Genomic DNA, 26,101 nt, shown 5'->3' on the forward strand with positions numbered 1-26,101 from the left:
ATCGGGTACCCGGTTGCGACCTCTGGGGCTGCGGCTGCAATTGCCTGCAAAGGCAGACAGCCCAAAAGCGGTTGGGGGCTGCGGGGTGTTCTACGATCCCACAGAGCCCCACCCCTCGGCTGAGAAGCGTATTTAAAGCAGACCTCTGGGGAGGTTTGTGGCAGTTGAAGTTGAAGACGACCAGTTGAAGCAAGAATACCTGCTAGAATAGGAATCTGAACCCCTAGCTTCACCGTCCTTTTAAAGGCCGAAGCTCTGTGAGGTCAGTGCTGTACCTGCACCTTGGCTGGGTCGGGTCAGGTAGCCTCCCATAGGATATTATAGCCAGAGGCCCTGGAGTGTAGCAGGGGTAGGCACGCTACATAGGAGGTGTATAATATACCAAGTGGAAGAAGTGCTCGAGATAAATTGTACGAGGAGTTGATGTTTAGTAGTTAGGGTGCGTGTGTATAATAAAGACGTGCCCCCTACAAAGTGTCCCCGAAGCAACACTACAATAGTGTACAGTACTCCGTTGGTGGGCGTGAAGCGGGGTGGTGGTGGTGGTAGTGTTGGTCGTGGAAGTGGTGTTGGTGGTTGTGGTGATGTTCGGAGTGTTGGTGTTGTTAGTGGTGGTGATAGTGGTGTTGGTGGTGGTGTTAGTGGTAGTGGTGGTAGTGGTGGTGGTCTGTGGCCGGGAGGGCCGATGCGGTGTCTCTTAGCCAGCGGTGACGGTGCGAGATGTTCACTTTCAGCATGGGCCGAGTTTGGGTGGGGAGGGGGGGACAACGCCCCCCCCCCACCCCCCCGCTTAAAAAAACCTGGACACCTTTATTCATTTATTTTCATTACTTACAAATGAAATTTAATAAAATGCTCCCGCGATTCCTAATGTGAGGTACAAATATGGTAGTCAAACTCCGCCAATGATTTTAAGTCTTCAACGTTGCCTCATTCGTCGCTTTCATTTTTTTTGGCGCCAAAAATGTAAATACAAAATAGCGTCGGAGACTCCATTTTGTATCATTTATTCATTTATTTACAATTAACGAGCGTTGATGACTTTGTTATGGAAATTCTGAGGTAAATTTATCTGCATTTAGCGATCGGAAGGCGGTTACAACATTGTGAATCGTAAACACTGAAATATAGAAGCAATTATTAGAGTCGCTTGTTCAATTTAATGTTATGTTTATTTAAGTTTTAATGTTTAAAACGCACAAAATGGCTGCCTTCGGGTTGAGCGTTTGTCGCGAGCCTAGTTGGTTCAGCAGCTTGATCAAGATGACTGCAGTGGCTGATTCAGAGAGGAGATGCGTTTTTTTAATTTATTCACGATTATAGCGGGTTTGAATAGTAAACGTAGGCTAACATATATTTGAGTATTTTTGTTCAAGTACGTCTTGTGTTCAGCGCTGGTTCAATAGGCCATGGGGGGGGGGGTGAGCAGAGTGGTGGATTGTGGCATGTGGGATGATGCAAACTATAAACTATTTTTATTTTACTGGCAAGGCTCACTGAGATAAGTCGCTCTTTTTCACATGTGACCTGGTTATCACAAATTATTGCTCAACGGAGTGGCTCGTCACGTGGATATATATAGTGGCAGGCAAATCCTCTGAATGCAAATTTATTCTAAATGTAGAGGGGAAAAACGGAGGAACCGGAGAAAAATCTATGCAACAACGGGGAGAGAGACTTGATAACTCAAAATATACAGCGAGCGTTATGGTCGTGATCGAACACACGACCTCCTGTGTACCAGGCGAGGTAGTGAACATGTTGCCACCAATACTGTGACTCCTGGACACTTTTGCAGTGATAAGAGGACTACCCAGAAGTGATTTGTTTGCTTTCGTTTAGAGTGCTCAATTAAATGATAACTCGTGCTTAAACTATTTTCACAGTAGATGTTCAAGAGATAGACGCTCAAATTTACTGAGCCTTGTGCCAGTGTTTGCTAAATCATTCCACTTTGAATTGGTCTGCAAAGATCGCAGGTACATGAAGCTTAAAGCTGGCTGTCAGTCCTCAACGTGAAACAAACCTGTATAACTTGTAGGTTTAGAATTATTATTTGATGATACTACGTTGACAATTGTGCACAAGACAATAAACTCTCAAAATATTGCTCAAAAACAGCCAGATAATAGAAAACGCACAACTGGTGACATTTCAAGCAATGCCTCTTCTTGAGAGCATATAATGGTATTCTTAGGTTTTTTCGGAAAAGTCACGTAGGTAAAACATTAAAATTAATAAAAGTAAAACTAAGCAAAATTAAAAATCACGACGTTTCGGAGGCAACACAAGCTTCCGTCTTCTGGTGGAACCGTCACAGCCACGACAGCTGTATCAAGTAAATGAGAGATTACAAGAGCTACCACTCCGTATATATAATGGTTGGAGAGGGGAAGGGCCAAGTAAGGCACACTTTTTATTAATATGGTAAGGTGAGGCTTAAGACTAAGAATAGACTGCATAACAAAGGCTGAGGCTTTGTTATGGAGAGGTACGGTTTGTGACTAAGCCTGGCCTACATAACAATAGTGTGAAAAAAGAAACAACTAAACATGGTAAAACAAGCCTGGCTGTTCATCAATAACCTGTAATAGTTGTCTGTCAAATAAGATGGACCAAATAAGTGTAGTTAAATCTTTTTTGCATGGTTAGTCACATCTTTCCAATGATTACTCAGTTTGTAACCATCATCACGGTTGAAATTATGTCTGTGTTTGTATATTTGTATGGCTTCGTGTACAAACTTTTGATGGTAGCCAGGAGGTTTGCAGAGCACCTTGGTCTCGGAAAAGACAATTTCATGAGAGCCCACAGAGTTGTAGCAATGATCGGCAACTGCCGAAGAATCAGTTCTGCCGTGTTTCAGATCTGACTTGTGCTCGCGGACACGATCAGAAACATGACGTTTCGTTTCTCCAATGTAGCAATCACCACAACTGCAACTCAATTTGTAGACTCCAGGATACTGTAAGTCAGGAACGACATCCTTCACAGATGGAATCAAATCACGGATTTTATGCACTGTACTGAATCGGACTTGGATCTTATGTTTGTTTAGAATTTTGGAGATCTTTTTGGTCACGCCTGCTATGTATGGTAACGTGATAGTTTTGGTCGGAGTTTCATGTGGCTGTTTCTGTGTGGTGGGAGAAACAGCTTGGCGGATAGTGCGGTCAGAGTATCCGTTCATCCTGAGGGCCCGATGTACATGTCTTAATTCACCGGCCAGGTGGTGTTGGTCAGAAATGCCATGGGCTCTGTGGTATAGCGTTTAGATGAGAGAATTCTTTTGAGATGGGTGGTGGTGGGAATCCGGTTTCAAGTAGGAATCTGTGTGGGTGGCTTTCCTGTAGACAGAATGTCCCAAGGATCCGTCAGGCCTCCTCTCAAACAGAATATCCAAGAATCGTAGTTTACCATCTTTCTCCACTTCCATGGTGAATCTGATGGATGGGTTTCTAGAATTGATGTGGTCCAAGAAGTGGTTCAATGCTGGGAGGCCATGTGTCTTAAGCCTCACCTTACCATATTAATAAAAAGTGTGCCTTACTTGGCCCTTCCCCTCTCCAAGCATTATATATACGGAGTGGTAGCTCTTGTAATCTCTCATTTACTTGATACAGCTGTCGTGGCTGTGACGGTTCCACCAGAAGACGGAAGCTTGTGATTTATATTTTTGTTTTATTTTATTTTACTTTTATTAATTTTAATGTTTTACCTACGTGACTTTACCGAAAAAACCTAAGAATATGAATCCTTGCAGTCACGAAAGCTTCAAATCTAGAAGCATATAATGGGTTTAAGAAGAATGCCAATTGCTATAAACGTCGCGTATTGTGTGTATGAATGCATTTATTTGTATGGCGGTGTTATTGATGAACGTGTTGAGTTGTTTGGAAAAAAGATTAAGATGATTACAATTCGTGAGGCTTAACGCATCGTCAGTAGAACACGCGCACAGCCTGAAGAGGCTTCACCACCACCTTGATCAGCATCACTCGGGGGAGCCCACCTGAGTGGAGGCCTTTTGAGGAGGTTGGGGGTACTGGCAAAGGAAGTCCAATGATGTAGATGCTCACCCCGAGCCCTTATCACTTTGATATTGCATTGTCTTTGAGCTGATCGCCTTTTGGCATCCTCTGGTCGAGCACCAATTGGCTTGAGGCTCAAAAGAAAGCCGTCCCTTGGTGTGGACCAATCAGTTTCAAGGGCAATGCATATATTATCATAGTTAGTTTTTTGTTTGCATTTGACTGCAAGTATTGTGGTTAATGCAGACATGAATCCTTGAAAAAAGGTTTCAGTTTTGTTGCCAGAAAAAAGTGAAAAAACTCTATTATGAGGTTGGGGGGGGGGGTTGGTGGATCACGAATATTTGTGAAACTCAAAAGTAACTGAGGCTGCAAAGTAGCCAGATGTTGTACATGAAGCGGGTTCGTTAAACCTACTGTGTGGCCCTATATGTGCCTTGACTCCATCAGTCAGTTATTTTCCAGCTGCTAGGCTGGAAATTGATGTGTGTAGAACAGGGTAAAGCAGAACAATCCAATGTTGTACTGCAATTTGTACCTCTGTCTAAAGATCCCACGTCTAACACTAACCCGTACTGGCCGGCGTGGTGAAGTGTGGCCAAACAACCCCCACGATCCGCACGGCCTGTGGACACTATAAATTATTTATTCTGAGTAACTGCGTGCGTTGAAATGGTTGGCTCGTAGATGAATAGCTCCGTCCATAGCAGAAATAGCCAACTTTACCAATTTCCCTCAACATCTTACCCCTTTTTACTCCACCAGCTAAAGCTTTCAGTTTTTTCATTATTCATAAACTTCTCCACAGATGTTCTAACCACCCTTTTTTTGCCTTCCAACAACCTACTGTACTGTACCTGTATAACACGGGCTGTGGTGATGGGTGCCTGAAATCCAGCACTGGATTCCATTGGGGAGGGATCCCCTGTAATCCAGGTGGATCAGTCTCTTACCCCTGGGTACTGAGGTCACCATACTCTGGATTGCCAGCAGATGGCAGTACAGCAAGTACAGCAAGTGGACTCATCTCCACCTGCTCCATCGCGTTAGATGTGTCTGGGTACTCGGGTTCATCATCAAAGTCGCCTCTCCTCCTCTACTCGAGCAGCAGTGCTGTGAGCAGCTCGGCAGCATTGCCACTCACGATCATTCTGATTGACGTGCGCACACTCCTTCACTTTCATATTGTAACTCGTGTGCCTACATGCGGATGGTTCTGTCATGCGTGCTTTCTTTGATTTAAAAATAAAATATATTTTCAACAGCAGTAATTTCCCCCGTACTTTATGTGATGTGCAATGGGTGGGTGGCGTTCATGCGAATGAATAAGTTCATCCAAACCACACGGGGATTGTCCACCCGACGCTGGGGGGACGAACCGCCTCGAGTACGCCCTGCCCACAGGACGTCCACAACGCGCCGAGTGTCTCTCAACTCCGTGCTCTGTACAAGACGCATCTACTCACACTCGCCTGCCCCTAACATCCACCATTTAACAAGGGGGGTGGGAACCGGTGCATTTATTATTCTTTAAATTAGTTGTTTTGTTTAATTTATTATTCATACGTTTTGATTTAAAGCTTTCGTGACTGCAGGGATTCATATTCTTGGTTCTTTCTGTAAAGTCACGTAGAAGGGAAACAATAAAATAATAAAAATATAAATAATAAAATTCTCACGACGATTCGACTGCAATACAAGCAATCATCATCAGGTGTGAAAACCACAGCAAGAAAATTTGAAAAAAGAGGCGTTTTTTTTACGTTAGCACCACGGACAGCGATTTGGCAGTTGTTCAGGATAGCCTCATGAACGAGATTCGTTCATGAGGCTATCCACATTATGCAAACACAGAGACAATTTCAATCGAGAAGATGGATTCTGGCTTAGCAATTATTGGAAGGATTTAATAAACCATTTCGGGTCTTAATTGATTGTGTTCACGCTTACGGTGACTTTCAGACCGCTTTCCATTCTCTTCCTCTCCCCCCTCCTCTTTTCCGAACATAGATGGACTCGTCCATCTGAACAACTGCCAAATCGCTGTCCGTGGTGCTAACGTAAAAAAAAACCGCCACCTTTTTCAAATTTTCTTGCTGTGGTTTTCACACCTGATGATGATTGCTTGTGTTGCAGTCGAAACGTCGTGAGAATTTTATTGTTTATTATTTTTATCATTTTATTGTTTCGCTTCTACGTGACTTTACTGAAAGAACCAAGAATATTCACACATTATTTATTTTATTGAAATTATAAAATATTTATAAATATTATTTATTAAAATTATTACATAAAGAAGAAATATTTATTTAATTGGTAACTAAATAATTCACTTAATTTTAATTATAAAAAATATATAATAAAGGTTTAATATTAATTTATATAAATGCGTCAATTCATGTAACTTATACACTTTACAATTATTTTTATTATTCATTCATATAATACATTTTATTATTAATATTCTTTCATTATTAATTTTCTTGACTTATTATTTACTTATTTGCTGTTCGTTGTGCGCAGTTGCAAATTGACCCGCTGAGGTCGTGACGGATTTCTTTTGTTCCATTCCTGTTGCTCTGTGGCCCGGTACCGTTCCCGTGCTGCTGTGATGTGCTCCGATGCCCACTTTAGTGAGGGCGATGTTGGCACGCAGACTGAAGATCGATGTCTCGTTACTCGAACAAATATGTTAAACCTTACCCATGGCTCGAGAAGTATCCTGAAGCTTATTAAATAACTTCAAAATTATGATAGGAATATCAGCTCCATCGTAACGAAGAATTGAAGGCTCGTCAATGCTCCTCACATTTCCACTTTCAACTGAAGCTTCAAATCTTGACGATGCTCCCAGCACGTGGAGGGAACGTCACAGACATCGTGCTGATCAACAAGGGGCAGAACCTGAACGCGAATCGGAGAGGCACAATGCGTAATCAGCAGAGGTGGGACAAAGTCATTGTTATGCAAGTCCAAGTCGAGTCTGAAGTCATCAAATTCATGACTCGAGTCTGACTCGAGTCCAAGTCACATGACTCGAGTCCACACCTCTGGTAATCAGCACACTGCACTCCGACGTGCACGCCGCTCACCAATCCCAGCGCTACAGTCCAGGCTCAACCTTGCGTAGCTTCCCAGATTTGGAAAAAAAGAAATTGGTGACATTCCGGGTTGATTTGGCCACAGACTCTTTTGAAATCTCCCTTGCACTTTCATTATTCAGCGCGCCCCTTGAATCCCTGTGGTGGAGTGGCAGCGCCCTCGCGTGGCGCGCACCAACACCGCTCCAGACACCGCCGGGACCCAAACGATGTCTGGGAATCGGTCGCAATCACGCCTCACAGCGTTCATGACCTCGTCATCAAACTACTCCTCTACACAAATATTAATATGCATATCTAAATACATATATAAGCAATTGTTGGCCATAGCCAGAATTTATGTGCGGCGTGTTTACAAAACTGGAGACGATTTTTTTATTTTTAGTTCCCAGTCCCTGTCGCTGGGTGAAGTTTACGCGTGGTGGTGGTTATTGTTGCGGTGGCTGTTGTTGTGGTGGTTGTGGTGGTTGTATTGGTGGTGCTTATTGTGGTGGTTGTTGTGGTGGTGGTGGTTGTGGTGGTAGTAGTGGTGGTTATTATGGTGGTGGTTTTTAAGGTGGTGGTTGCTATGGTGGTGGTTGTGGTGGTGGTTGTTGTAGTGGATGTTGTAGTGGTTGTTGTGGTGGTAGTGGTGATCGTTGTTGTGGTGGTTGTAGTGGTGGTTGTGATGGTGGTGGTGATGGTTGTGGTGGTGGTTGTTCTGGTGGTTGTGGTGGTGGTTGTTGTTGTAGCTGTTCTACCGCCTTCTCCTGGTGAGCAACAGGGCCACGTGGCGCCTCGTCGACTCGCCCTCGCGGGGAGTTCCCAGCAGCGTCAGTGGTGATCCACCAACCACCCCCTCCCCCCCACAGTGCTGGGTCACAGTGAGGCTGCAGGTTGCCCCTCAGTGCCTCTGTTTGTTTTTGTTGTCGCCAACGCGGGACTCCCCCAGTGGTGGGAATCCAGAATATCAGAAGCTGTGTTTGTAGTGCGTTAGGAATCCGCTGAGCTGTGAAGCTCTTTGTGTTCACAGATGGTGCAGTGGTGAGGGGCAGGCATGGGGGGAGAGCGTAGGGGGGTGGGGGGAGAGGGGGATGAGTGACGTGGTGACGTCACCGCGTTGGGGGAGCGTGCGTGGTGACGTCACCACGTCCATGACGCAGCAGCAGATAACTTGAACAGCTCGGACATTGTTGGCGCCTTTTGTGTTTGTCGTCATCTCTTTATTTGTTTCTTTATTTGTAGAGGATTTGATCCTCGTGTTAAATTATTGAACGGCGTTGCGGGATGCAGTGAGCACGAATGACGCTGTACACAACTACATTGTTGTTGTTTGTGTTCTGTATTTTTATTTTAGACGATACAAGTATTACAACGCCACTGTCGTACGCGTACATTTATACTTTTAAAAATAAATATTTGTATTGTTGTATCTCTCCCACAACCCATGACACCACCAGTGTATAACCACATCCCAGTTCACCATTGCTAATTACTGCACCTACACTACAGTCACACTCCTCTGGCAGGGTGAATACATCCACGTTGGATTCACTCACGCACAGAGCGGTACTATTTTATCACCCACCACCCCCCTATGAAGGTTGTGAGGATTGTTTATGCTCAGCCCCCTCGTTGTGATGGAGAGCCACGCAGCCCCTAGCCACCGACAGCCACCAGCCAGTCACGGGCGTGGCACTGCGTGTGACGGTGACGAGGGTGGCGAGCGCCGTGGCGTCTGCCCTCTGCGCTGTTCACGTTCACCTCTCTCAGGACGCACCGCTCAGATCCACAATCCTCACTGAGTCCCCAACATCACCCAACACCCACAGCCCAGGATGTAGGGGCTGAATGAAAGTTTGGTGAAACGAATGCAACGTTGCCATTGAGTCTGCGCAGTAAAACGACAGCAGCCCCTCGTCCCAGTCGAGATGGACCCCGACTCTCCGCAGAGGCTCCGGCACCGACAGTGAGGTCTCTACCCCGCCATGCAGCACTGAGAAGCTGTCGTCATATTTCTGTAGACACCAGGAGACGTCACTCACTCCCAGGAGGCACTTATCACCACGCCCTCTCCATGGGATCGTCCTATACACGACTCCAATCCCGCACCACTCTGCGCTCCCCACGTCCACCTCCCAGTAGTGTTGACCCGACGAGAAGCTCTCAGAGCACAGGGCTTGTGGCCAGACATCAAAGCGGAGTGGGTTATGGGAACGACCCTGGGGGACACGACTCCTTGTCACCGTCCTGAGATCCGAGGAAATCTGGAGGCGGTCGTGGGCTGAGTTTGTGTCCAGAGTCGGCGAGCATCCATCTGTGGTGAGGACAGCGACAACACCCGCACAGAGGTCACGGCGACGCGTGCACAGTAGCGGCACGAGCAGTGCACGTGGCGTATACACACACACGCTGGTGTTGTGTTGTGTTGGTGTTGTCTTACTGCAGTACGTGATATGTTCATACATTACACTGTGGTTATCACGAGTATGACAACTACATACAGGACTAATATTCGCTAGTATTTGTGTACACATACTAATATTCGTTAGTAATAGTGTACACATACTAATATTCGTTAGAAGTTGCACATACTATTATTCGTTAGTAGTTGTGTACATACACTAATATTTTTTAGTATTAGTGAGTGAGTCCAACTGAGTCGCAGACGTTATCTTGGGAGCAACACTTTTAATTTAGATTAACACCAACACAACATAATGTAACCTACACTCGGGTGTTGAACGCCCATCTAACCATGCAACGGCAGAACTAGACAATGTCCCGCTATCCCGGTCCGGACCAGAAGCTGGGTCCCGGACCACGTGGCTACAGGCTTCTTCAACCCGACGTGGATCTTCTCTTACCAACAGCCATTATATCGGCCCGGGCTGGGGCTGGCTCCGCCTCTCGCCCCACCCCCCTTCTCGATCTTTCGAGCTCTTTCCCGAAGGCTCCCGAGAGCTCTTCTATACCACGTGACCACCCAACGGCCCCCGTCCACCGGTGGCCTCCCTCCAATATCATCCGGTCACGTGTCGGCAGGTCAATAAGTGTATCAAGCCCCAACGTAACCCTGCTGGCTGACACCCTCTCTTGCTTTCTGGGAGCCCACACCGCACACTGTACGTGGTGTTCCCGCGCTGACCAGCGCTCACCTAAGCCCCGCTAGGGCTGGTACTATGCCCAGTAACCGGGCTGCACAAAATGTCTTTTCGATCTTCGGGTCTCCAGTCGTCACGTTCGGCATCGTGGATCAGGCAGTACGTTCCTGCCTGACCCGGTTATGTAGTTACCCTGTTGGGGTCTAGTTAACTAAGTGTATGTTATGTAGTACTGGTAGGAACCTCCTGGTTACACCAGCCCACAGGGGATTATTGTGTCCGTCCATCCGTCGTGCAGGGAGGGGCTGGGTGGGGAGAGAGGGGCTGGGTGGGGAGGGGAGGGTGGGGAGGGGCTGGGTGGGGAGGGTGGGGCTGAGTGGGGAGGGGCTGGGTGGGGAGGGGCTGGTCACCCTGTGGTGCCCTTATAAAACTCAACGTTTACCCTACTCACGCCGGCTTGTGCCTGCCCTCACAGTCGGGCATATTTGTGGAATACACCATGCCGCCGTTGACCCTGGCCATTGACCGAGCAACCCAACGTTCCTACCAGCTCCCTCCGCAGGAATGTGTTTAAAACGTATATCTCCGTAGAATCCACTACACATATACTAATATTTGTTAGTATTAGTGTACACATACTAATATTCATTACTATTAGTGTACAGATACTAAAAATCGTTTGTATTAGTCAACATATACTAATTTTCGTTAGTATTTGTCTACTAATATTAGTTAGTATTTGTGTACTAATATTCGTTAGTATCTGTGTATACACTAATAGTTGTTAGTATTTGTGTACACACTAATATTCGTTAGTATATGTGAACACACACTAATATTCGTTAGTATCTGTGTACACATACTAATATTCGTTAGTATCAGTGTACTCAAACGAATATTCGTTAGTTTTTTTTTGCGTACTAATATTCGTTAGTATTTGTGTACTAATATTCGTTAGTGTCTGTGTATGCACTAATATTCGTTAGTATCTGTGTACATACACTAGTATTCGTTAGTATCTGTGTATACACACTAATGTTCATTAGTTTTAGTGTGCACACACTAATATTCGTTAGTATCTCCATACACATACTAATATTTCTTAGTATTTGTGTAAGCATACTAATATTAGTTAGTTTTAGTGTACACATACTAATATATGTTTGTATCTGTGTACGCAAACTAATATTCGTTAGTATCTGTGTACACATACAAATATTCGTATTTGTGTACAAATACTAATATTCGTTAGTATCCGTGTACGCATGCTAATATTCGTTAGTATCTGTGTACACATCCTAATATTCGTTAGTATTAGTGTACTCATAATAATGTTGCGTTGTAAACTCAAACGGAGACGAGATTCTCTGTAAGGGCCCGGTACCCGCCTAACTCTTCGGCCTATCCTCACCTAAGCTCCCCACTAATCCTACTCTTTCCTCGGCCTAGGGTCTCGGTGCCGAGCAGTGTGTCTTCCGTCTCCTAGAGACCTCCGTTCCCGCGGCTCCCCACAACGACCCGCCCCTCGGCCCGGGGTCCCCCTTAAGTACCCCTTTCCCTCTTGGTAACATGACGTCACCCTAAGACGTAATGCAGTTCTTTCCTCCCGATGCCTTCACTTCCTCCCACTACTCCTCTACATCACCCCCCCCCCCCCCATAAAAAAAACACAGCCGTCCCGGCTGATAACACAACTTTAGGCCTGGCAGACATCCCGCAAAATCAGCACCCTGCCATTGGTAATTATGACCAACAAGAGAAGGAGGCCGGGGGTGGCAAGGCGGAGGTGATGTCTGAGACGGGGAGAACACTGAAGACAAGCAGAATGGCGGGGCGGGAAGGCCCCCTCCCCAGGATGGCTGGCGAACCGATGTCCGTGATTGCTGGCAGTTGGCCGGACGGCCTCTGGCGGTCAACAAAAACGATTGGCCCTGGAGCACGTGTGAGCAGCAGGTCCGCTACCATGGGCGGCGTCCGGTATCGGGTGTGGGGAGGCATCTGCTGGTGCAGGTACCGTTGTCGTGGGTCCCAAGCATGGGACGGCGGGACCTACTTGGAGAGGCTTTGTGGGCATACAGGCAGGTGGATTATTCCGCATAGCGTCTTGGGCCAGGCGACCCGGCTCGTCGGACACATTACAACCCGGCCGCTCCATGAGTGGGGATGGACTAACCGAATGAGGTGGCACATACCTCTTTAACCTAGAGAGGTGGACTATCCATTAGCGGTGGCCGAATCGAATGCGCACACACTGTGGCCTGCGGGCCTAAATGACGTCAACGGGGCCTTGCCAAGGGTGGTGAAACTTAGGCGATGTACTGACGGGCACTTGCGGGCATGGAACCCCTAAAGCCTGATGCCTTGGTAGGCGTTTGGTAGCCGCTTGGCGACTGGCCGAATTGTTGATGGCCGCCTGTCGAGCATCGTGCAGTCTGTTGAGCATGCCCCTCATTAACACCGGCATGGCGGATTTCTTAAGAGGAGGCTGCAGATCCAATTGTACCTGCATAGGGGGCTCCGGTTCTCTCCCATACATTAGATAAAAGAGTGAGAACCCCGTTGAGGCATGAGGAGCCAGCCTATATGCGTCAAGGACGCGCGGAATCAGCAAGTTCCAGTCTGACTGAGACTGGTTGACATGGAGGCACAGCAGGGACGTGAGAGTGCGGTTGAGACGCTCAACCATCCCGTTGGTCTGAGGGTGGTAGGGCGAGGTTCGAACCTTCTTGGTGCCCAGGAGATCACAGACCTCTTTGAGCAGCCTTGAAGAAAAATGTCGACCTAGGTCGGTCAACAGTCGCCCTGGGACCCCTTTATCCATCACATACCCTTGCAAGAAGGCGTCCGTGATAGATGTGGACGATTGGTCTCCTTCCATACCTGGTCAATAGTAGTCACGCTTGAGGCTTAACAATGTTTTGTGGACCCCCAGGTGCATTAACTTTTCATGAACCGACATAGTTAGTCTCCCTCACAGGACAACAGGAACTACCAGGCAAAATTTCTCGAGCTCAGGGTCCCAGCGCATGAGTAGGCCATCGTGCAGTGCAATTGGCGGAGTGGTCGGCTGAGAGGGGGTTTGGTCGTCAGGCCTAACCCGGCGTTGCAGCTTAAGCAGAAAGGTATCCTCCATCTGCAAGCGTTACCACTCTTCTCGTAGGATTCCAAAGCAGAAGTCGACGGGCAGGACCTCGGTCGTCGCTATCAAGTGTGCCCCGACGCTACTCGTATCCCTACAGCGACTTGATCCCGTCGAGCAGGCACACCCGTACTCCGGAGGCCGCCTAGACAGCCCATCAGCATTTCCGTGCTAAGTACCCTTCCTGTGTATGACCTCGAATGAGTACTCCTGGAGCACTTTGAGCCATCGGGACAACTGGCCCGAAGGCTGATCGATGTGCAATGAATATTGTAGTGCCGCATGGTCAGTACGAACGGTAAACCAACGACCGTACAAGTAGGGTCTATACAGCTGCACAAAAACACAATTGCCAACAGCTCTCTTTGGGTGATGCAATATCGCTGTTCGGTGGGTGACAAGACTTGACTGCCAAATGCCACAACTCGCTCAACGCCATCCACCACTTGTGCCAACACAGCCCCTATGGCCGTGTCGCTGGTGTCGGTGTCGAGCACAAAGGGCCATGAGAAGTCCGGATATCCCAAGGTGGGCGCATCTGCCAGGGATGTCTGGAGTGCGACAAAGGTCTCGTCCTCCTCCGTGCCCCAGCAAAACTTTTGTCCCTTTGTGGTGAGGGCATGGAGAGGCTTTGCGACCATCTCGAAGTTGCACACAAAGCGACGGTAGTAAGATGCGAAGCCAACAAAGCTTCGAACCTTGGTGACAGATGTAGGAGTCGGCCACGTACGGACGCACGTCGTTTTCTCTGGGTCAGTGGCCACACCTGATGCACTAACAATGTGGAATAGATACTTAACGGAGGGCTGCAGCAAATGGCATTTCTGGGGTTTGAATTTCAACCCAGCAGTGCACACTTTGGTGAAGACTGACTCCAGCCGCAGTAAGTGTTCGCAAAACGTACGGCTGAAAACAATGACATCGTCTAAATAGATCAAACAAGATTCCCACTGGAGACCTGCCAAAACCATCTCCATAAGGCATTAGAACGTGGCAGGGCAGAATGGAGGCCCATAGGAAGCCTATTACAATGCAACAACCCCTGAGGTGTGTGGAACGCGGTTTTGGATTTGGAAGCCTCGTCCAATGGCAATTGCCAAAAGCCTGAAAGCAAATCCAGGGTGGAAAAAAACCGCGCGCCGGAGAGGGCGTCAAGCGAATCATCCATCCGAGGCAGGGGATAGGCATCTGCCACGGAAATCTTGTTTAACTTACGGAAATCAACGCAGAAACGGAGACTCCTATCCCGTTTCTTGACCAGAACGATAGAGGCTCCCCACGGGCTATTGGAAGGGGAGATAATGTCTGCCGCCAACATGTCATCCACGGCTGAGTGAATATGCTCCTTCTCCGTTGGGCTAAAGCGATGGGAAATTAAGCGAATGGGGGCCGCATTTCCTGTCTCTATGGAAATGTTCTAGCAAGGACGTGCGGCTGATGTCGAATTTGCCGTGACTCAACATGTCGGAGAATTTGTTGATGAGTGTTCGAAGCTGGCCCCGCTCCTTTGGGGACAGGAGAACGTTTTCATGAAAGAGTGCATCCACCCAGGACGTGTCAGACTTCCCCTCAGGCAGCACAGCCGCCAATCCCCCCTCCGGCGCTGGCCTTGACCGGTGGGAGGGCTGGGGACGCGTGTGCCACAACGGTGCCCGCCGGGACTGTTAACCTGCGAGGGCCCCGCATTGAGAATTTGTAGGAATGGCTCCTGATTTTCTGCTACAACCGAAAGGGCACCCACAAGGGAGGGTGTCTGGAGAGCGTTAAGAGGATGCCCGCCTCCAATAGTCTGAAATTGTGATTTCCCACACAGCCTCAAGGGTATTAGCATTTGTGTTCCTGGCGGGATAGTCAAGGAATCTCTTGCCAAGCCACGAACACTGGTTACACTGGCCGCAAGAGGGGTCCACACCATAGGAGAATTAAAAAAGGTCAAGCGCTGGCCAGATGGTAACTCGACACAACCCTGGTCGATGAGTATCTTCATGGGCATTTTGGCCATGAAGTCTGTGCCCAAGAGGCATGGCACTGCGAGCGTCTTAGAGACCAAGACAGGACCTTCCAGTTGAATGTCCCCAACCCGAATTGATGCCACAATATGGCCCACTATACCCAGACTGCCCCCATTTGTGGCAACACATGCCCCCTGCACAGGTCTCAGTGGACCAACACTGCATGATCATAACTCGAAAATGCAATCTGATATAATGGTGGCCGACGCCCTCGTGTCCACCAAGATGCGAACCTCCACCCCTTGTATGTACCCTGTGACCACGTAGGAACCCGCCGCGGCCGCCACCACAGGGTGTGCGAGCGCAGCCCACTGACGGACACGTCTGGGCCACCCGGATACCGACGGCGAGCGAGTACGGCGCGAGACAGAACTTCCGGAGGTGACCCGGTGAATATGAGCCCTATCCCCACTCTGTGCGTGAGGTGGAGGGAGCGGCCGGTAAGGTGATGCATCGCGACTTGCCTGCGGCCCCACTGGTGTAAAGGCGGAGGACCACGAGGATCCGCCGAAGGTTCCCGGAGCGTTGCAGTAGCCCACCGCCATGTGGCCCGCCTGACCGCAACGGAAGCAGACGGTGGACGGCGTCCGCTGTGGAAGGGATGATCTCGGGTGCCGCTGATGGTCCGGTCGTCGGCCTCTGGCACCTCTCCACCGTCGGTCGTGACCAGTGAAAGGAACGAAGTGGTCGTGGTCCTCGTCCCGCGGTGTGACGGCCATCGCTGTACTCGGGGCCCCCGCACACACCTTAACCCCGAGTGGCTTGCGCAGGCTGAGGTGCACCTGAATACCTTGCGCTACTTTGAAGGACGAGACCTCTGCCTCATCTGCCACCGACAGAGCCACCCCGAGCTCATGTGCGAGGAAAAGCAGGCATTCCAGGGCCAACAAATCGAGAGCAGCCGCATCCATGCCGGGTTAAGCGGCACGGGCGAGTGACAGAAAGGCGCTGCAGAACGAGAGAGGCATTTCGGAGTCCTCCCGTCGCTGCGACAGGAACTTTTGGTGAGCGATAGAGGCCGGCTTGAAGATGGCCGCCATCTGGGCATACACCAGAGGAAGCATCGCCCTATCTGCAGGTGTGATGGAGTTAAAGGCTACCAGAGAGTTGTCGTCGAGGGCCGTCGGGAGGGCTTTGAGTGCTTCCTCCATGGGCCACCCGACGGAGATGTAGGCCGCCTCAAAGCGGTCGCGAAAGGACGGCCAGTCACCCGCGGCAGAGATTAAAGGAGGCACGGGTGGCAAGCGTCGCAAAAATGACGAGTTGACAGCAAGGGCCGGCGATTGTGCTCCAGAATGAACGCATAGCGGCGTCGCTGGAGACGGGCAATGGCGGCCAGATGCTGAGTCACGTATACAGTGTCGCTGACTTCTCGCGTCACATGCAAAATGACATCCGTTTGCGGTGGCGCACCCGAGGGCAAGATGGTGCCCAAATCCCGCGTCACGTCGATGGGAGAATTGGCGGGAAACTGCACTGTTGCGGGAAGGGAAATGGTGGCGGGATGCGCATGATCTCGCTCCAGAAGCACGATATCGCGCGCGACTGGGCACCCACCTCCGTCATCACAACGGCGAGCTGAGCAGTCATCTGCAGCAGCTGTCCGAACTGGGAGGTGAGAAGATCCCAGCTCTCTCGCGATGGTGATGAAGTGGCCGTGGTCGCGGCAGCCACCACCACTCCAGCCGATGGGCCGACCTCGCCCGGGTGCATTTCCGGAGTCCCGGGCCCCAGGGACGTTGTGGGCACCTCCTCGGAGCGCTCCTTGTCCTCCGATCTCTCCACCAGACGGTACTTGCGCTTCGCAGCCAACTTGGACATGATGTTGCAGGTTGTTTATCACTTCTGACTCCAGTTGTTGCGTTGTAAACTCACGCAGAGACGAGATTCTCTGTAAGGGCTATTGCCAGTTTATTAACGACTACACTCACGTACAGTATCACCGGATCACACCCAAGGTAGGTACTTCTACACTTGGTCCTTCCTGTGGACCGTCCCGGTACCTGCTTAACTGCTCGGCCTATCCTCACCTAAGCTCCCCACTAATCCTACTCTTTCCTCGGCCTAGGGTCTCGGTGCCGAGCTGCGTGTCTTCCGTTCGGCGGGTCTTCCATCTCCTCGAGACCTCCGTTCCCTAGGCACCCCACAACGGCCCCGCCCCTCGACCCGGGGTCCCCCTCAAGTACCCCTTTCCCTCTTGGTAACATGCCATCACTCTAAGACGTAATCCAGTTATTTCCTCCCGATGCCCTCACTTCTTCCCACTACTCCTCTACACTAATTCGTTAGTATCTCTGTACACATACTGCTAATCATATAAGAAAAGGTTTTTTCCATTTTTTCTGGCAACAAAACTGAAACCTTTTTACGAGGAATCATGTCTGCATTAACCACAATACTTGTGGTCAGAATGCAAACAAAAAACACACTGATAATGTACATTATACTGGCAAAGAATGTCTCATGATGTAGATTAGTACCCCGAGCTCTCATTACTTTGATAGTGCATTGTCTTTGAGCTGTATGCCTTTTGGCGTCCTCTGGTCTAGCACCGTTTAGGACGAGGCTCAAAAGAAAGCTGTTTCTGGTGTGGACCAATCAGTTTCAAGGACAATGCATATATTATCAGCGTGTTTTTTGTTACCATTCTGACCACAAGCATTGTGGTTAATGCAGACATGATTCCTTGTAAAAAGGTTTCAGTTATGTTGCCAGAAAAAGGGGAAAAACCTATTCTTATATTTTGGTACTGGCAAAGGAGGTCTCATGATACTGCTGAAATAAAGGGCAGCAGCCTACTGAATGGTGCCAGTCTGCAGTGTTGTGTTTGTAATGAACGATGTTGACAGAGATCAGTGCAGAGTGCAGAGAAAGAGACTCACACACGAGAGCCACGCGCATCGTATTCACTCCTCCTAGCGAGATGACCTCTGTGAGCTCTTGGTGACTGAATGTGGGAGGAGGCGGATCCTGGATCCCCTGCGAGTCCGAGCTCCTGCACTCAGCACGGGTCACGCAGAGTCTATGGAGGGTGCAGTCCCTCCACTCACACAGCACGGGACATGCAGAGTCTATGGAGGGTGCAGTCCCTCCACTCACACAGCACGGGACACGCAGAGTCTATGGAGGGTGCAGTCCATCCACTCACACAGCACGGGACACACAAAGTCTAATGCAGGTCCATATCTCTTGACACACAGACAACATGGGATACAACTGCATACAATTGGGTTTATTAGGAATCACATCATGACCGTTCACTGATTTGTCCACCAGGTGGCAGACAGAGCTTGAGATTGAGTCTGGGTTGGTACTGACCTGAGAATATCATGAACGGGATCCTGAAAAACACAAACCCGCATTTCACGTTAACATTGACATGCTAAACAGATGCCCCACCTACATACAGTCACCTGCCGCTTACATTGCAGCACAACATCAAGGAATTAATAAATACCTGCAAACAGAGAATGGTGAAGAACAGAGTTATCTGTGGGACCTATTTGCCAATATCGATATAATGAAAAAAAATAAGAAGAGGCTTTATCCATTCTGGCAATTAAAATAGGAGGGTTTAAAATATTCTTAACACCAAACAGATACCTATTGCAAGGCATCACTGTTCAACCAATTAATACTTTGATACTTGCATTGCCTCTGTACTGTTAAGCCTATGTATTACTACTATAATGAACCAAGAATGTCTGTTTGTGTGTCCGGCATGTGACGTCACTCCACATGCCACACCCCCCACCCCCAGTCATTATATTCATGAGCAGGTGGATTTTTACACTCACGTAGAAGGTCGAGCGGAAATATTTTTTTTCGCAAATTCGCTTTAAGTTTCACGTTTCTTTATTGAAAGTGAATCTAATAAATAATTCTATCCAACAAGAAAGTTGATTTGGTGTCATTATTTATTTGTTCACCACTTGAGACAAAAGGTAAGCCTAATTTATGCTTCTACGTTATGGTAAAATATACATTTCTTGGTGATTTTCCAGATATTGTATCGATTTCAAATTTATTTCAACTCCAGCAATCGAAAACAGAAGAGAATAAAGTATCAGAGCAGTGAATTTGAACAAATTGGAGGTCAGCTATATACAGTGCTACAGTGACATGAAGTAAGGTGTTTCATGATGTAGTTTTTTGCAAGAATCACTGCCTATTATACAGTGCTACAGTGAAATGCAGTGAAGTGTTTGATACCATTCTTTTGTGCAAGATTCACTGCCATTAAATTTACACAAGATACAATTCTGCTCTGCTCCATTTTTTCATACATATTACAGCTTCCGTCCTAGGACGGGCAAAGAAGCAAGTTCTTATTACTTTTTCATCAAAAACAGGATTTGTATAACTGGACACGGACCCCAACAAATGACAAAACAGGTCTAGTCTAGCAGCTAAACAAATGGTTAAGTAACATTCAACAACTCGTGTTTTTGAACTCTGAATAAACAAAACTTTGTATTTTACCAGGTAAGGTCCACTTGGCTATGTCGCTCTTGTTCAGTAGCGAGCTGGCTATCACAATAATAGCTCAACGAACGGGCTTATGTGGACATTTATAATAGCAGCCAAATACTGTGAATGCGTGATGTTGATTTTAAATATGGAGTGATAAACTAGAGGACATGGAAAAAAATCTAAGCAATCACAGAGAGAGACGTAGACTCCAAATTTACAGCACGCATCATCGGGGTCAAACCCACGACCTCCTGCATAGCAGGCGAGGTAAATGGCAATGTTGTACTGGACAAGTCCAGGTCTGAATGTCACACAGAAGCAAACGCGCGGCTATTTTTCCCAGATCGAAAAACACTGAAATAAGATTTTCAACAATGTAAACGTCTCAGAGGGCGGTGCACCTCTGCTGGTTGTAGATAAACCCTCTGATAAACCAAGGCTGTGAGTATAAACTATCATAAACATATTTTTTATACCTTACGAGGTAAGGCCCACTGAGCTATATAACTCTACTACAGAGGTAACCTTGCCAGAAATGATAACTCAACAAAATGGCTTATTGCACATAAATTCACTGCAGCAAAATACTCTAAACGCGTGACGTTGATTTTAAATGTGGAGGGAAAAAACGGAGGACCTGGAAAAAAATCTACGTGTCCATGGGGAGAGAGAGAGGCGCAAACTCCAAATATACAGCAGCCGTCAAGGTTGGTATCGAACCCACGACCTCCTGCATATCAGGCGAGGTAGTTAACATCTCATAACCACCACGGTGAGTGAATGGAGGTGGTGCCACCTGCAGGAAGGAGAGTGGGTCCTTCACGGCGAGGGCGGCAAGCAGCTGGTTGATCTCCTGCTCCAGGCCGCGTGCTCTGCTCTCGTAGCGAGCGATGTCCGCCTGGATGCGGGACAGCACGGAGCGGCCCTCCTCGTCCACGCGGTTCAGCACCTCCCTCTCTTCATTCCACCGGCGCTCAAATTCTCGACTGATACCGCGTACATTCTCCTACACAGACAGTGGCGAGTTGTTGAGTCACTTACTCTTTGGTTCTTTCGGTAAAGTCACGTATAAAGATAAAATAATAAATTAAATAATAGCATACGACGTTTCGATTGCAACACAAGCAATCATCATCAGGTATAAAAGAAATAGCAACAAAAATCTAACCAGAAAACTTTAGACAGACATATAAGCAGACAGATATCACAAAGATACATAGAGAGAGAACACACATCGGCACACAGAGAGAGAACGTCTCTGTGACGAGGCCTTAAATAGAGAGAGGGGGTGGGGGCGGAGAGAGGGAGGGGTTAGAGAAAAATTTGCATGTCAATGAGTAGGACGACGCGTGGTAAGGTACGCAAGCTTGAAAATTAGGAGAGCGGGAGAGAGACACACTAAATTAAATAACCTAGCAAAATATCGAAATGTAATGTAATGCAACACAGAGAGTCGGTCAACACACAATTAACGCATAGCCTGGTTGATTACGTATTTCAAAGATTGCTAAGTTAGAAGTTAAGTGTGAAATTTGAAAGACACAAACACGAATATCGATACACAGGCAGAGAGAGAGAACAAAAAACCCAGAGAGAGAGAAAAAGATAAACTTAAAACTTCCCCGTAGAAGTGGTTCAATCTTAATTTAGATTTTTGTTGCTATTTCTTTTATACCTGATGATGATTGCTTGTGTTGCAATCGAAACGTCGTATGCTATTATTTAATTTATTATTTTATCTTTATACGTGACTTTACCGAAAGAACCAAAGAGTAATTCCTGCAGTCACGAAAGCTCCAAATTAAGATTGTTGAGTCACTTGTTAGGTAACGACGCAAGCAATGATTGTTACCATACCTCGATTATGTACAAGGAGGTGGGCGACATGTGTATTCGAAGCTCGTGAACATATACAGCACAGGGAGAATGAGAATGGAATATAAGGAGAAAATATCAAGGCAAGGGAAGTATTGGAAATACTTATGTCTGTAGCTACACGTTGCTGAGTGTCTATCTGGGGAAAATGAAATACATCTCTATGGGTATCATTCGCATCTGTCTGTCTGTGCAATTCTGGATCTACCAAACGGTGCATCAGAGGGAAACACAAATTAAATGTAAACAAATTCTCTTGCCGAGGACATTCCCAGGAAATTGTGTAAAAGGTCTACGAATATACAAAACAAATACACGTCACATTGCTCCATTGTTTTAAGTGAAAAAGTGCTGAAATAGACAAAAAAAATCAGATTTTGAAGACAATACTCACGTCCACTCCTTATTGCCTTTAGGCTAAGTTGGTACTGTTAATTTTTTGGGGAGTCAGAAGGAAGGAATCACAAACTTCCATGGCAAGCATCGTGGTTGTGATCAATAAAGGAATCGACAGGGCAAGTCGCTAACGCACCATCCAGCGTGGATCGATTCTGTCCCCCCTAAACCAAAACTGCTGTCATGTTGTAAGTTGCATCGTAAATAAAGTTTCTGTGTCGTTCAGTGGTGGTCTTCTATTCACGTCATAAACGTTTGTTGAAAATCGGGCCGCCGTAAAACCGGACGAAATGTTTCCCAAATGTTTTAATAAAAATTTCACTGATGTGTAAAAACCCACGAAAGCAATCGATTAATTGAAGATTAACGTTTCATAAATGTTATGCGCTCAAATAAATGGGCTTAAAAAAGAAGTCCGGGCAGACAAACAGTTACGTCGTTGATTTTTTTTAGATTGAAAGAAGGCAGCCAGCAAGTTGTAATTGAATGAAATAACATTGTTTGGTTCATTTTCTATCACATAGATAGAAAATGAAATAAAAATGAAAAATAATAAAAATATAAATGAAAAAAAAGAAAAAACTCATTACGTTTAAATTCAACACAAGCGGTCGTTATCAAACGGAGAGAAAAGGGGGGTTAAGCTTCTAAATGCAACTGTTTATAAAGGTTCAAAATGGACGAGCTAGAGGTGAGCGGTGTAGCCCAAGTGTGTCAGCAGCATGGGCGGAGCAGCTAATGTTTATGTAGGAGAAGACAAAGGCGAGAGAGAGGGGGTAGAGATAGGGGAGAGAGAGGGGGAGAGAGAGGGGGGGAGATAGGGGGAGAGAGAGGGGGTAGAAATCGGTGGAGAGAGGGGGTAGAGATATGGGGAGAGCAAGGGGGTAGAGATGGGGGGCATTGCACCTCGCTCCACACATCCACACTGCTGATGGTGGAGGTTGACAAAAAAAATACAAATCAACCCAAAGTGGTAGATGACACCTTTCCAATAATTGCTGAGTTTATAACCGTCTTCTCGGTGGAAATTGTGTCTGTGTCTGTATATATGGATGGCTTCATGAACGAATCTTTGTTGATAGCCAGTAGGCTTGCAAAGTACCTTCGTCTTAGATAAATAAATTTCGTGTGAGCCAGGTTCTTTCGTTAAAGTCACGTAGATAGAAAATAAAAGTTGTATTATTTTTTATTTTATTTTCTATCTACATTACTTTACCGAAATAACCAAAGAATACGCTGTAATTGTTTGCAATTCACCAATGTTATATCCCGCGCCGATGTGTGGGACAGTGCTCGTCAATGATAAGAGCAAGGTTTAATGAAATACGATTCTTGGGCAAACCAGAAAAGGGAATTGTGCAGCTGCCATAACTCTCTCTACCTCCACGCGCCGGTAGTCGTCCCTGAGCGTCCGTGTCTGTGAAGCCGCTGTGTTCCTCTTCTCCTCTCTCCCCTTCTTCTTGACTCTGAGCTCCTCCTGCGTGTGGTAGATGAATAAATACGCGGTGCTCACCATTGGTGGATCACTGATAGATCATCATCCCGCATCTCTGATGAGCACAGTTGGCTATGAAAGAAGTTCAACACACATACCCACATCTGTTGCCATTATATGTCTGCATACGTCTCCATTTATGTTTTTACTTTTCCCATGATTGTATCCCGACTGCACTGTCCGCGTCATGTATTGAGATGAAGAATCCCATCGGAACTACTGCAGAGCAATGCAATATTCTGTGAGACATCATTGCCAAATATCACGTACATTCTAAAATGTTTTAAACCTCTTCCAGTGATGGATGTAGCGGTTTCTCACACGCCCTACGATACATAGTAAAGTTTCTGACTTAAACTAATATTTTTAATTCTCATGCAAAATATGATTTGACATGTCGTCAAATGTTGACTGGGCTTAGACGATCAACTCACTAAACTTCAGAATCCGGTTTAAACCATGGGTGGCCAGCGAGATTCCAACTCAAGATTTTAGCATTAACGTCTCAATATTCTGACATCTGATCCAGCCTGCCACCTCTACCTGGGCCTCCCTTTAAAGGGACGTTTGGTCTCAACAGGAGCTCACCTGGTCGAAGTGAGGGGTCACGACCTACTGATGTGAATCTCTCAATCTCCTGTAACAATGTGGATTACAACGGAACATGACACTTCACCTGTCTTGTCTGTTGCGCTTTTTCCACCGTGATAACTCTGTGCCCGAAGTGGTCTCCAGTGATGGTGCAGCCTGTGCAGACTGGGATCTCATCCTGTTCACAGAAGTACTTCAGCTCCTCTCTGTGCTCTCGGCACCGTCGCTCCTCCAGGTTCGCAATGGGAGCCACCAGGACGTGATCGCTCAGCCTGGGATTCTCTATATGAGGCATCAAGTGCCTCGCACAGAAGGACATCTCACATCTCAGGCAGGTCTTCACTGCAGGAGTCTGGCCACCACTGCAGTGGTCACACACGACGGCCGCGGCCATCCCGTCTCTGAGCTGCTCCGCCAGGTTGGCGAGGGCCACGTTCCTCCTCAGCTGGGGTCGCACAGGGAAGGTCGCTCGGCACTGCGGGCAGCTGAAGCTGCTCGCCGTCTTCCAGGCGGCCTCCAGGCACCGGAGGCAGAACGAGTGTCCGCAGCTCAGTGTGGAGGGGCAATCAAACGCCTCCAGGCAGATGGAGCAGCTGAGCTCAGATACAGCAGCTGGGGTGGCCATGGTTATGCTCGTCTCTGTGTCTCAGTGAGTGTCTAAGTGAGTTTCTGAGTGTCTCATTGAGTCTGTCGGTGAGTGTCTCGGTGTCTCAGTGAGTATAACGGTGAGTTTATCAGTGTCTCAGTGAGGCGCGAGTATCTCAGTGAGTCTTTCAGTGAATGTCTCAGTGAGTGTCTCAGTGAGTCTCTAAGCGAGTGTCTCTGTGAGTATCTCAGTGAGTGTCTCAGCGATTGTGTCAGTGAGTGTCAGAGTGCCTCAGTGAGTGTCTCAGTGAGTATCTCAGTGAGTTTCTCAGTGAGTGTCTTAGCAAGTGTCTCAGTGAGTCAGTGAGTGTATCAGTGAGTGTGCGGAGAGCACACAGTGCCGTACGATCCACGGAGCAAAGTGAACAGGAAACTGCAGTGCCAGTCACTTACTGGAAGAGGGTGACGCGCTCGTTACAGGAAGAGCAGCGTCACTAATTGAATTCACCCCACACTTAAGCAGGCAGACTGCCCCAGTCCGCGTGAGTGTTTTAAGTTGCAGTTGTTGTTGTTGTAACGGGTCGAGACCTCGAGAGAGACCCAGGCAAGAGGGAGAGGAGTCTCACTTTGCAAGTGGAGTGATGACCTGGCTCACCAGAAAAATAAACGAATTGCAAAATGAAGCGAAAAAAAATTACAGCAATGAAGTGGAACAATTGGAACTAAAAGACAACAAATCTTGACTTAAAGCTTTCATGACTGCAGGAATTCATAATCTTTGGGTATTTCGGTAAAGTAACGTAGATAGGTTTTTGTTATTTTCTTTGAACCTATCTACGTGACTTTACCGAAAGACAAAAATAATATAAAAGACAACAACTGTACCACGTGGGTGGAATTTAAAGCAGTGCACAAATATAAAAGTGAACATTACAATCGAAACTAAATTATGAAATTGTCCTGCATCGCAAATCGCCTCGGGGACCACAGCAGAAGCGACAGAACCAAGCTATAGAAACATTTCACAGATACAGGGTGACTGCAGTACTAACATGTAATATCCGTGTATCTATGTTGAACTTCTGTTGCACCGTACGTAGTTAACTGTGATAATCGTATGTGCAGGGGAAGGACAACAAACTCACCCAAAAAGCGGTTCTAAAGAATCAGTTTTGAATCTAGTATAATGGTGTAGTGTATAGTAGTGTAGTGTTTAGTAGTGTATAGTTGTGTATAGTAGTGTAGTGTATAGTAGTGTAGTGTATAGAAGTATAGTGTATAGTAGTGTAGTGTATGGTAGTGTAGTGTATCGCGGAGTGT

At 47.3% G+C, this 26,101-nt stretch overlaps 1 protein-coding gene across 1 annotated transcript; it reads right to left on the minus strand.

Annotated features, from left to right (window-relative positions):
- Positions 1-8,459: 8,459 nt before the first annotated feature.
- LOC133359511 (E3 ubiquitin/ISG15 ligase TRIM25-like) lies at positions 8,460-25,197 on the minus strand. The gene is made up of 6 exons (XM_061577928.1): positions 24,282-25,197; positions 23,492-23,587; positions 20,636-20,845; positions 18,685-18,707; positions 18,249-18,361; positions 8,460-9,428 (listed from the first exon to the last, which is right to left on the minus strand). Exons 1-6 carry the CDS (start codon positions 24,819-24,821, stop codon positions 8,881-8,883), a joined length of 1,530 nt encoding a protein of 509 aa, XP_061433912.1. The 5' UTR covers positions 24,822-25,197; the 3' UTR covers positions 8,460-8,880.
- Positions 25,198-26,101: the final 904 nt, after the last annotated feature.

The sequence above is a fragment of the Lethenteron reissneri genome, chromosome 65, assembly GCF_015708825.2.
Source record: "Lethenteron reissneri isolate LAM-NWPU_2019-01 chromosome 65, ASM1570882v1, whole genome shotgun sequence".
Lineage (NCBI taxonomy): Eukaryota > Metazoa > Chordata > Hyperoartia > Petromyzontiformes > Petromyzontidae > Lethenteron > Lethenteron reissneri.

What these genes read in the sequence shown, in the direction of transcription:
- LOC133359511 (XM_061577928.1), bottom strand. Translation starts at nt 24,821, where the DNA reads ATGGCCACCCCAGCTGCTGTATCTGAGCTCAGCTGCTCCATCTGCCTG. An exon ending in ACCCACTCTCCTTCCTGCAG is followed by an intron (nt 18,708 to 20,635) that starts GTGGCACCACCT and finishes TGTGTTTTTCAG; the next exon opens with GATCCCGTTCATGATATTCT. An exon ending in CCCGTTCATGATATTCTCAG is followed by an intron (nt 18,362 to 18,684) that starts GTCAGTACCAAC and finishes TGCTGAGTGCAG; the next exon opens with GAGCTCGGACTCGCAGGGGA.